Source organism: Erythrolamprus reginae, chromosome 6 (genome assembly GCF_031021105.1).
Source record: "Erythrolamprus reginae isolate rEryReg1 chromosome 6, rEryReg1.hap1, whole genome shotgun sequence".
Lineage (NCBI taxonomy): Eukaryota > Metazoa > Chordata > Lepidosauria > Squamata > Dipsadidae > Erythrolamprus > Erythrolamprus reginae.
The window spans coordinates 75565081-75578281 of NC_091955.1; the positions used below are offsets into that span (position 1 = coordinate 75565081).

The window sequence follows — 13201 nt, forward strand, 5'->3', positions numbered from 1 at the left end:
CTTCAGATTGTGTCCCCTTGTTCTTGTGTTCACTTTCCTATTAAAAACACTTCCCTCCTGAACCTTATTTAACCCTTTTGACATATTTAAATGTTTTGATCATGTCCTCCCTTTTCCTTCTGTCCTCCAGACTATACAGATTGAGTTCATGAAGTCTTTCCTGATACGTTCTATTGATCAGACTAATCAATAGAGATGAAGAAAAATATGAAAGACGGCATTTGCTTCATGTACTAGAATAGGACTATGATGGCTTATTTTAAAAATAAACCTCCATAATTTTCCCAAGGATACAACAGCAATTGTTCGGTATCCCTCATTGATTTTGAAAAAGCTAAGCAAGGCCTACTATTTGAATGGAGCACTATCAGCAAATTCTCAGTAGACATAGATTTACATCTCAGAAGATGCTGCTGAAAAACAGGATAGATGTTTCCTTGTAGTCAACAGAAACTCAGATTCTTAGAAATTCAACAGCACACACACAAAAATATTAATGTGTGGTAGAACAAGTTTAAAGAGCTAATCACTTATTTATGTTCCTAATGAGACCTTTACAATGTTCTGCTGTTTTAGATGGATGGATGGATGGATGGATGGATGGATGGATGGATGGAGGGAGGGAGGGAGGGAGGGAGGGATGGATAGATAGATAGATAGATAGATAGATAGATAGATAGATAGATAGATAGATAGATAGATAGATAGATAGATAGATAGATAGAGGCAGGCAGGCAGGCAGGCAGGCAGACATTTTACTAACCTGGAGGAGGTGCACTTTCTTTTACTGGTATATCTGGTATATCTGAAAATGTTAAAAGAAAGATATTTATAACCTTCTGAAAGAAAAGACATATACACAATGATGTTTCTGTTTTAGTAATATACTAAAAATATTTTAGTAATAATTTATGTCTGGAACTCTGCACTTTGATATGGCCCAAGGGCTAATCAATAAAGTGAATATCTGTAGAGTAATATAAATTCTGCATTATGACAGTTTTAAAAATCATGTCAATTGTTCTTATTATAAATACCTACACAACTGGGCTCTATTTGCATATACAGTATAGTAGTAGCTTATTACATTGTAATGCGTTATTTCAGGAGGTTGGGTTTTTTTTTTAGCAAATTACTAGAACATTTTCCCCTTGTTTTCTCTAATAACCAGCTATTATTATTATTATTATTATTATTATTATTATTATTATTTATTATTTTTTAGGCAAACATTGATATTTGTATTAGCAAATATCTAATACAAAAAAAGATTATTCCCCCAAATGCTGACAATCCACATTGCCTCCAAGTCTTGAAAAATTGGTCGCAGGACAACTAAAAATATCTTTCCCTCTAAGCAAAACTAGGCTTGGCAACAGGGTTGGTTCCAGCATTTTTCCATGTAGCCTCTGGTCTGATTTCATGGAACCTCAGTCTAATTTCCAACCTGCTGTGAAAGAAGCCAGTACAAAATCCTGCCCCCTCTTATGATCTGTCTGGCTTCTGTTCTTCCCATATAATCCATTGTTTGGGGGAGAGAGGAAATGTTGTCAGAAAGACAAATAAACAAGGGGATTTTAGAGAACAATTATCCCCACCTATTTTTAACTCTGAATTTTAGGCAACTCTACATGCATTGTCCAAGATATTGCCCCAACAGGGGGGAAAAGCTACTAACCGCTAACTTACAAAACTAAATTTCTATTAATCATTGGTTGCATCAACAGATCATTGAACAGCTGGCTTTGGGACCGTAGTGCTCGCACACATGACTTTGTCCTTGATTTAGAACATTTAATCCTACCTAGACAACTTTAGCTCCTGAGCATCTGCAATAGATTTTTTAGGTGGGGGACAACAGGGATGGTTGGTATGAGGGCCTTGTCTTACATAGCATCCTAAGAATTCCCGCAGGCTCAACTGAACATGGGATACAACTCAACTGCCCAGAGGCTTAATTTTGGTTTACAAGCATGGAAGGGTATTTTGTGCAGCGTGTTTTAAATAGAACCCTTCTTGAATGAGTTGCATTATCCTACTGAAGTGATGGTGAACCTATGGCACACGGAACCATATCTGCTGGCACACGAGCCATTGCTCTAGCTCAGGTCCAACATGCTTTTTGCAGGACGGTGGATTTTTAGATCACACAAAGGGCCTTTTTGGCTTCCAGAGAGCCTCCGGGGTGATGAGGCAGGGCGTTTTTACTTTCCCCCAGCTCCAGGGAAGCCTTTGGAGCCTGGGGAGGGTGAAATACGAGCCTACTGGCCCACCAGAAGTTGGGAAACAGGCTGTTTCCAGCCTCCCGAGGGCCTCTGGGGGATGCTGTTTTCGCCCTTCCCAGGCATTGAATTATGGGTTGGGCACTTGTGCATGTGCGATAGCATACGAGCATGCTCTTTCGGCACACGAGGAAAAAAAGGTTTGCCATCACTGTCCTACTGCAATACTGTGGTGGTGCTCCAGTCTAGATGTTGTTAAAATATTCTTCTCAGCTTTCCTCCTCTTTGCAATATTAGATGAAGCTGCCGTGTAATTCCCAGAAGGAATTATTTTACTAGCATTTGCTAAGAGCCCACTGACATTTAATGATAGTAATGCAGTTTCTTCACATGCTGTTTGAGTGACAAAAATTAGGAAAGCTATGAATGGACTTTAATTATCCTCCCATAAAATTGTATGTACATAGTCCTCGGCCTACAACTATTTGTCTAGCTTGAAGGTAATGGGAAAAAGTGAAAATTTATATCCCGAAAAAAGTGACTTATGACCGGTTGTTCTGATCTGGCTCCCAAACACGACAAGTTCTCTGTATTTAACTAAACGTTCCCTTTATAAGGAGCGCCAGCAATCCCCCAAAACTTCTTTGTCTCTCACACACAGCAGGCTAATAAGTGGCTGGTTGATGGGCAGATGAATAGTTGTTCATCAGGGATAAAGTGTGAAAGAACGTATTAAAAAAAACCAGGAATACATAAACATGTAATGTAACATATGTATCTATAAAGAGTTGGTATAAGAAATGTAACAAACATAAGAAATCAGGCATAGATCTGTATTAAACTATAGTAATGTTGTTTTTAAAACTTGGAAAAACTAATAAACATTATTTCAAATAAAAAAAGAATAGTTGTTTGCCACACCTATTCATCTCTGCCCCTGGCCTTTTATCCCCAGGGCTAAGGTGAGATGCAGTTAGCATCAGTGGCTCTTCCATCCCAAGGACCAGCCGATAAGTTTACCACGGTTCTCCTTTACTCTGTCTTCCGCACATCCTCACGTCAGGCACTGGACCCAGCTGTTCCTCCTCTTACTCATCACCCACACCAGTACTTACACACAGGGGTGGGCAGCAGGCAGGATGGGGTGGAACGTAGTTCCACTGGCGCAAATAAAGCTGTGTGCCCAGTTCTACCTGACTATCCCACCCTCCCATCCTCTACCCCCTGCTCAGAAAGCAGCAGGGAGACTAACACCGGCAGGAGTTTCAGGGGGCCCATTTCCTCCCCCTCTTTTCTCAACAGCTGATCGGCGCCCATTCGCTTAGCTACCCAGCCTGAGGCACGGGGCGACCTAGGAAGGAGAGCATGGGAAACGCGAAGCAAATTGTCACCTGCGAGAGTGACACTGGTGAGGTTGTAAATCAAGGTCTCAACAGTTCACTTGACCGATGATGATAGTTCAAGCCACTCCCACCTGGTCACATGACCATCAAGCCACACCCACAAAATAAGTCACACCCCACATTGTGGCAGTAAAAATTTTCGCTGCCCATTACTGCTTACACATCTGTTGCAGTTTTAACAGTGTTACATCATCAAAATTTAGGTGCTTGGCAGGCAAGGGTTCCACTTACCAGCCGTTACCGATAGCCCTCCAGAATTGTCGCAAGCATGCATGCACCTGTCAGTGTGAGATTTCGCTTCTGTGCATGCGCAGCAAGCGAAATCTCACACAAGGACACTCGTGCACGGGAGATTCTGTTGATTTGCGGTGATTTCTATACTTGCGCACATGTGCAGAAGCAAAAAACCCCACCAAAAATCAGCGAAATCTCATGCACAAGAGATTTCACTTGCTGTGCATGCACAGAAGCGAAATCTCACACTGACGGGTGCGTGCATGCTTGCGACAATTCTGGAGAGCTATGTATTGTTTGACCTATGTATTTTCTACAGAAGGTGTAGGAAAAGATCTCTATGTCTCCAATTGAGAGAAGCCAATTGAGGTAACGAGAAGATATTCTGGGACCTCTTTAGAGTGTAAACACTACAGTAATAAATTGCTGAACTCTCATGACATCCACCCAAGAATTTTTAAAGGCCTCAGTTGTGAAATTGCTGAGCCCTTTACAAAATACATGTATGTAATTTATCCTCAGTAGGAGAGAACTGGAAGGCAGCCAGTGTGACAATGATTTTTAAAAATGGTCCCAAAGGAGATTATAGATCAATCTGTTTAATTTCTGCTCCATGATGGGTACTAATCAAAGAAAAAATACTATATAACTAGGGGAGAAAAATCTGCATGGATTCTGCAGAGCAAAATCCCATTCCCCCAAAAGTTTAGAGGGTTTTTTGAGGATATCCACTAGACTAGTACATGGATGGAAGAAAAATGCACTGTCGATGCTAGGAATCATTTGGAAAGAGGTTGGAAATAAAATGCTCAATAATATTCTCAGATAATGTCTTTATTTATTTATTTTATTTTATTTATTTGTTTTGTCACAAATGTATTGGTGGTATACAAAGATATAATATTTATATACATGGTACTACCAAAAGAGAAACATTAGGACAGGGGATGGAAGGCACTAAGGGGCACTTATGCACGCCCCTTACTGACCTCTTAGGAATCCTGAGAGGCCAACAGTGGATAATCTAAGAATAAAGTTTTGGGGGTTAGTTGAAGATACTACAGAATCCGCGAGTGAGTTCCATGCATCAACTACTCGGTTACTAAAGTCGTATTCCTACTATCTACTATACATAACCAAGTAAAATATGTTGTTAAAATACACACGCCTGCTACTCTGCAGGTATTACCTCTCTTCCCTTTTCCTATCCAAATCTCTTACTACTACTCTACTTATCTCTTAATATATATATCCAAACACTATCTTATCTTTAAATCAACATACTTAATAGATATAAGAATATACAATGCTAAATATTGAATACAATATAAATACTAACAGTTAAATGTCTGAAATGTCTGAAATGAATATACAACAACGTATTTATGTTATTTTGACAAATGTTTCTTCCTCTGCATCCCTTTTACCATTCTGTACCCCCATCCCCCTTCCTTTTTCTTAATAAACTAATAAAGTATATTTTTTAAAAAAATTGGGAGAGGCCAACAGTGGATAATCTAAGGATAAAATTTTGGGGGTTAGTTGATGATACTACAGAGTCCGGTAGTGAGTTCCATGCATCAACTACTCGGTTACTAAAGTCGTATTTCCTGCAGTCGAGTTTAGAGCATGCCTTTCCATCTGAAAAACGATGTAAGTTCTGGTTTGAAAAAGAAAGAGTTTAACTGAGCTTGAAATAAGTTCATCTGAAACTATCAGGCAGCTCAATTGCCTTCCTATGAGAAAGAGCAGGAATGTTTGTCTTTAGCTTCAGAATAAAACATGACACAGGTGGGGACTTGATCCGGATATCGAAAATTATGCAAAGTATGAAAAAATCAAGACCGAGGAATCTTACAAAGCAGAGCAGTCAAAATACAGCCTTATTAATCTGTGGGACTCCAAGGAAAGGCAATGGCCACACTGATTTAGAGGGCTAAGAACAGAATTGAATACTTTTGTGCAAAGGGCCTATTAACAGCAATTAGGCTTTAAGATTGAAAATGTTTCTAGATTGGGATCCGCATACCACCAAATGCCTAATATTTCAGAGTGTTAAGGATACTAATACTCTATGCTTGCATTTATGATCGGGTCCAAAGATGGGGTACAAAATGGTGGAAGGTCTTAAGCATAAAACTTACCAGGAAAGATTTAATGAACTCAATCTGTATAGTCTGGAGGACAGAAGGGAAAGGGGGGACATGAGAAACATTTAAATATGTTAAAGGGTTAAACAAGGTTCAGGATGGAAGTGTTTTTAATAGGAAAGTGAATACAAGAACAAGGGGGCACAATCTGAGGTTAGTTGGGGGAAAGAATAGCAGTATCATGAGAAAATATTATTTTATTGAAAGAGTAGTAGATGCTTGGAACAAACTTCCAGCAGACGTGGTTGGTCAATCCACAGTAACTGAATTTAAACATGCCTGGGATAAACCTATATCCATCCTAAGATAAAATACAGGAAATAGTGTAAGGGCAGACTAGATGGACCATGAGGTCATTTTCTGCTGTCAATCTTCCATATTTCTATGTTTCTTTGATCCTTGTGAAGGATTTTGAATTGTGCAGCAGAAGAAAAAAGCAAATTGGAACTGCCAGATGACCCTGAAGGGCAAGGAGTTTGATAACAAAAATCAGATTATTGTCTTTTCCTTGGTGTGAAAGGACAATGATACACACTGTGGGCGTGGCTTATGCAGGACGCCCTGCATTTTCTTTCAACATCATTCAATGCAAATTGGGTGCTCTGGGGTGGAGCTCCATTTTTGCTACCCCACTGTGTCCCCCCCCCCCCGGTCAGGGCAGCAGCCCACCCCTGTTGACTGGTTCCTAATATGATTTGATTGCTTATATATACCTGGACTATCATTAAGTGTTGTATTCAGTATTGGGAGTAGGCTGCACCAGTACTAAAAATGGAGCTGCATGCGCAACTTTGGTTCGCTGGTATCCACACATATGTGTACCGGTGAGATACCGGTGGCATCGGACCAGAATACCTTCAGAATCGTCTTTTCCTGCATGAATCCCAGTGACCGATTAGGTCCCACAGAGTTGTCCTTCTCCGGGTCCCATCGACTAAACAATGTCGGTTGGTGGTGCCCAGGGGAAGAGCCTTCTCTGTGGTGGCCCCATCCCTCTGGAATCAACTCCCCCCGGAGATCAGAACCGCCCCCACCCTCCTTGCCTTTCGTAAGTTACCTATGTCATCAGGCATGGGGAAATTGAGCCCCCGGGTTTATATTATTTATGTATGGTATGTGTTGTATGGTTTTAATAATGGGTTTTTAGATTTTTTTAATGTATTAGATTTGTTTACATTGTTGTTATTGTTTTGAGCTGCTCCGAGTCTCTAGAGAAGGGTGGCATACAAATATAATAAATTAAATTAAATTAAATTTTGCTTCGGTGCATGTGCAGGAAGAAAAATCTTCCAAGGTGATGTGTGCGAGAGAGATTTTGGTGATTTTTTGCTTCTGTGCATGCGTGGAAGCAAAAAAGGTCACTAAAATCTCATGCATATGCGCATCCCCTCGTGAGAATTTGCTTCCTGCACATGCGCAGAACCAAAATCTCCCCAGGATGCACACGGGTGCATCCCAATAACCTGAAGCTGCACACACAGTGCACGGGTAGTGGCAGGAGTGGCAACCCCCCCTTATGATTCTTGATGAACTTTTTTTTTATGTACACTGAGAGCATGTGCACCAAAAAAATTCCTTGTATGTCCAATCACACATGTCCAATAAAAATTTATATGCTATTCTATATTATTTATAATAGAAGGTCCTAGTGTAAGCAGAAAGGGCTGGTTTGAAGCTTCCATAGAAATACAGTGATACCTTGTCTTACAAACCCCTTGTCATACAAACTTTTCGAGATACAAACCTGGGGTTTAAGATTTTTTTGCCTCTTCTTCCAAACTATTTTCACTTTACAAACCCAAGCCGCTGCCACTGGGATGCCCCGCCTCTAGACTTCTGTTGCCAGCGAAGCACCCGTTTTTGCACTGCTGGGATTCCCCTGAGGTTCCTCTCCATGGGAATCACCACCTCCGGACTTCCGTGTTTTTGCAATGCTGCAGGGGAATCCCAGCAGTGCAAAAACGGGTGCTTTGCTGGCAACGGAAGTCCGGAGGTGGGGTTTCCCAGCGAGGGGAACCTCAGCGAAATCGCAGCATCACAAAAACACGGAAGTCCGGAGCAAACTGTACCATTCTTTCCTTTCAAAAGTAGCATTTTGTAACAACTGTTCTGATTGGATGGTGGCGAACTGTCCCATGTGGCCAAAAGGCTGTGGCTGAATGTGGATTTTTGTGACGAAAGGGCTGGGGCGAAGAGCTAGGGGCCTTTGGGCGAGGGAGAGAAGGCAGCGGCCGATAAGCTGCTGCGGAGGAAAGAGCTACATCCAACTGGCAGAGGCAAAAAGTCCCATCCCCTTACAACACAACCTTCCCAACTGACTTCCAACAAGCAAAGTCAAGGGGGAAATTCACGTAGTGACCATGGCAAAAGAAGATCATACCATCAGGTGCCCTCATGTAACATGACATCATTTAGTATTGTAAGTCATAAACTACTACATGGTCATAAACTGAGGACTATCTGTATATTTTCCTCTGAGTTAGTTTAGCTACATTTGTATAACATTCTTGTTATTGTTTTATGAAGAAACATTTCAGAAAGGAAATCTTTATAATTTTATCATAAAGAGGTACCTGCTGGTCCACCTACTTTAGCATCCTTTTTTCCACCAAATGCCTCCAGATATTGGAAGGACTGAGAGAGAGAGAGAGAGCAACTGGTTTAAAGTCACCTACTGATCTCTGTAGTTGAATACAGATTTAAACTTAGGCTCTTCACTCTAAATGAAAACACGAACCATAACCCTTTGAACATTTCTCAATGTTTGTGCTGCTTTTCTTAACTTGACAGTTTGGAAACATAATATAAAGGGCAACTTACCTAAAAATGTGAAAAAAGGGGCATTTCTAAATAAATAACTGAAGTTCCTACTTCATCTCAACTCACCAGTAAAACCAGTTTGCATACTTAACCCTGCCCAAGTCTAAACATTGTCTCCCAGCAGTAAAAGACACAAAACAGAAATTCCTCAACAGGGAGTTTCAAAGTGTCCAAACAACACTCAATTATCAATGGATAGACTGACGTTAGAATTGAAAGGAAAAAAATGAAACTGAATACATTGAAATCTGGAATAAATTATAATATTGGTGGGGAAAAGGACCACCAGGACTGTAAATTAAGGGAACCCGAGTGATGCAAATACACATACATACATATATACACATACATATACACACACATGTATAATTTTGTTCTTTATATTTTAAGATGAACACTGAAGCAAGAACTAAGGGAATTTAAATTTATATACTAGAATATCCGTCAATTACTTGTTTCTATGTTATATGTATATCTTGTCTATTTTTAAAATTTGTTTTATAAATAAAAAACTGTTTAAAATAAATAAAAAATAAAAAACAACACTCAGTTATCATCCTCGGTGTTGTAAGAACACTATATGCGTTTAAAAACATTCCATGTTTCAATAGCATTTCTCAAGAGTTCTCAAAGTTTCACAAGTTAGTTTATGTTGTCACTCTTGAATCTACTGTTAGTCACTGAGTTTTTCAAATTCTTGTATACCGAGAAGACTTGAAGGACCAGTTAGGGACAATTTATCACATGGGGGGGAAATTATGTAGCTCCTGAGTCTTAATGGAATATAATCAATCAATTAATAATGATTTTGATTTCTGTCACTTTCTTAGGGAGGGGTGGGTTTTTTTTGCAATCCTGAATTCATTATGCTTTGTTTCTACATTGACTTTTAAACCATTCATTTAAAATCTCCACCGTCCACATTTTCTCCTTTATATGATTTGTGTACTATTTTGGAATAGTCACATTTAACTTCAGCGATCACCCCTTCTCCTTATCACCTGCTTCATTTCAATACAATCCTTGGATAGAATCAAGATCGAAGGATGCGTTGATATCATTTGTATAAAAAAGATATTCAGACTCTGGAAAGAGTGAAGAGAAGAACAAAGAAGATTAGGGGACTAGAAGCTCAAACATATGAAGAATAGTTACAGGAACTGGGTATGTCTAATCCAGTGAAAAGAAGTGACAATATAGCAGTATTCCAATATTTGAGGGGCTCAAATATTCCAAAATATTCCAAAAAAGAGGAGGTCAAAGTATTTGCTAAAGATGGATGGAAGCAATGGATGAAAACTAATTAAAACACAACCAACCTAGAACTAAGGAGAAATTTCCTGATAGTGACAATAATTAATCAGTGGAGCGGTTTGCCTTCAGAAGTTGTAGGTGCTCCAACCCTGGAGGTTTTTAAGAAGACATTGGACATCCATTTGTCTATACCATACACCATGTTGCCATCATGTGACTTTTCATGACGTTTCCCCCATTCATGGAGCTGAGATGGACATGGTCCGTGAGTGATGCTTCCAGCCAATGGGTTGCCATTTTGACTTTCCTGGTATAGGATCTCCTGCTCATGCAGGCGGTTGGACTAGAAGACCTCTAAGGTCTCTTCTGATTCTGTTATTCTGCCTCCTGGATGTAGAATATAGGGCATCCTGATGCTTTGATCTCAGGTGGGATGGAGGAAACGCCAGGAACCAAGCAGACTTCAAGACAGAAGCTTCTAAGAACGGGAAGTTCAAAATAAATATTACAAATTTTCTATTCTAGAAGTTGACCTTAAGATTAATCGGCTTAGCTCCTTAAACTCTTCAGAAGTCCTTTTAGAGATGCAGAGATAGACACTGATAAACGGCAGAGGAGCTGATCTTTAATTATTAAATTTAAATTATGTCCTGGCTTTGTCTTACGTACTTTTGGGTCCTAGTTACATTCATATTTTGAACGGAGTCTCCAACGTGTCACTCGGAAGACCAAGGACAACCCTCAACTTGAGATGCAGCCTGACACATATAGGAGTAGGCAATAGCAGCCTACTTGAAGATAAGAGCAAGATTAGTCTAAAAAGGAAGGCAAGAACTGGCACTAGTATCATCTGCTGAACATAGTAGGTCTGTAGTAGAGTGCCTCTTTCAGTTAGCAATTAACCTGGACTGCAGGGTTCAGTTATCTATCAACAGTAAGGTGTCCTTGGCTGCTACTTTCAGTTTTGAAGGAAGCCAGCAGTAAACATATCACAGCGCCCAGGACCAAAGGTTAACCAGACTATTAGCTTTCAGGATTGACTTTTCTGCCAAGAAAGGAAGAACAATTAAAAAAGACGATATGTGACTTCTGTAGCTGCTCAGGCTTTCTGATCCAGCATGCTCAGTGAATTCCCTAAATGTCATTCTTTACCATTCAGTTGCCTTACAAGGTTCTCTGGTTAAGTGTTGTGGAGGCTTAGAATATGGATCAGTTCCTCACACTGAATGCCTGACAAAGCATTTCATCCCCTCGGGGAGAAGTTTTCCTCATTAAATCATGAGGACCCTCCTCAGCTGCCAAGGCTGGGGAAATGTCAATACAGTTTTAGCCAGGAAAGCTCAAGGTACGCCTTGCTAAACATAGAACATGACCAAAAAGATTATAAATACCTGTAATAGAATGGCAGAATAAGAGAAGACTTAAGGCCCTGGAAGTGTAAATCTTACGTTTTAGAAAGTATGAAAGTAATGCACCATGTTTTTTTCTTCAACAATTATTTATTGAACACAACGTCCTGCCTGTCAACGACTGCTTCAGCTTCAACCACAACAACACAAGAGCACGCAACAGATTCAAACTTAATATTAACCGCTCCAAACTTGACTGTAAAAAATATGACTTTAGCAATCGAGTTGTCGAAGCGTGGAACTCATTACCAGACTACGTAGTATCAACCCCTAACCCCCAACATTTTTCCATTAGACTATCCACGATTGACCTCTCCAAGTTCCTAAGAGGTTAGTAAGGGGCATACATAAGTGCACTAGTGTGCCTTTTGTCCCCTGTCCAATTGTCTGTCCTATATCTTTTCTTCCATTCATATATCTTTTCCCCTATTCTTCATTGACTTATTTGATTTATTCATTCATTCATTCATTCATTCATTCATTCATTCATTCATTCATTCATTCATTTATTGGATTTGTATGCCTCCCCTCTCCGTAGACTCTTATAACTTTTCTTCTATCCTTTCTTTGATATACATTACTACTATTACTACATTTTTATTCTCTTTAACCTTCATTGTGTATTGGACAAATTTTTTTTTTTTTTTAAAGGTAACTTACACACAAGAAAGAATGATGCTTCTTCTACACTTCCTATTTTTCCACGTAATCTCCATCCCATTCTATGGCCTTTCTCCAGTGAGACACAAGGGCGTGTATGCCCTGTCGGTACCATTCCTTGTTCTGGTCACGAAGCCATTTCTGCACTGTAATGGCCTCACCCTCTGTGCCCAGCAATTAACCATATTTCTGTTGATTGTAGATTCTCCATAAATTGTACACAAATGTTTCTGAATGTTCCAAACAGTTTCTTTCTCTGCAGTGAGAAATTCAATGACGCTACGCTGCTTGTAACGTACATCACTTACAGACGCCATTTTGAAACACTGCTGCAGCTACTCTATCTGTCTGAAGAAACGCAAAATTTACACACGCACTCCTGACAATTCAAATAATGTATATCTAAAGTTTTGCATTCGTACCATTACTATAGGTTGAGGAAAAAAATGTGGTGGATTACTTTCTAGGTGACCCTCGTAGTAATATTTTTTCCGCCTTGATTTGAAATCTTTCAAAAATGTAGTGTAATGTATTCAGTAGGAAAAAAATTCAGTTTCTGAGAACACCAAAGATACTGTACATTCGTGAAATTTTCTCAGTAAGAATACCTGTTCTGTCGGGCTCTCTGGTAGAATCCTCCCGAAAATTCACAGGTACAAATTTCAGACACACACACACGTTTGAAAATTCAAAACAATGTTCTTTATAACGGAAATTCACTTAAACTAAGCACTCTTTTTGTATAGCAAAGAGCACTCGTCTCCAAACAAACTGGTAATTGGTACAAGTCCCTTATCAGTTCTGTGATACTTAGCTTGCAGCTGTGAGGCAATTCACAGTCCTTCTTCTTTCACAAAGTGAAACACACTTTGCTCTGGTTTAGTTTCAAAGTGGGGAAAAAGCAACACACCAAGGTCGAAGTCAGCAAAGCAGGCATGAAACACAACAATCAGATAATCCTCCACAATGGCCAAACCCACACGCTGCTCTTTATAGCAGCCTCACTAATTACCACAGCCCCACCCAACCACAGGTGGCCTCATTTTCTT

General features: G+C 39.8%; 1 protein-coding gene across 1 annotated transcript in view; it reads right to left on the reverse strand.

The window, feature by feature from the left end:
* MYBPC1 (myosin binding protein C1) overlaps positions 1-12469 on the reverse strand; it is a 105812-nt gene extending 93343 nt beyond the window's left edge. Inside the window, exons 1-2 of the mRNA XM_070754969.1 lie at positions 12314-12469; positions 764-839 (exon numbers count right to left, since the gene is read on the reverse strand). Of these exons, the coding sequence (XP_070611070.1) occupies positions 764-839; positions 12314-12469 (232 nt within the window). The remainder of the gene's footprint in view (positions 1-763; positions 840-12313) is intronic.
* Positions 12470-13201: the final 732 nt, after the last annotated feature.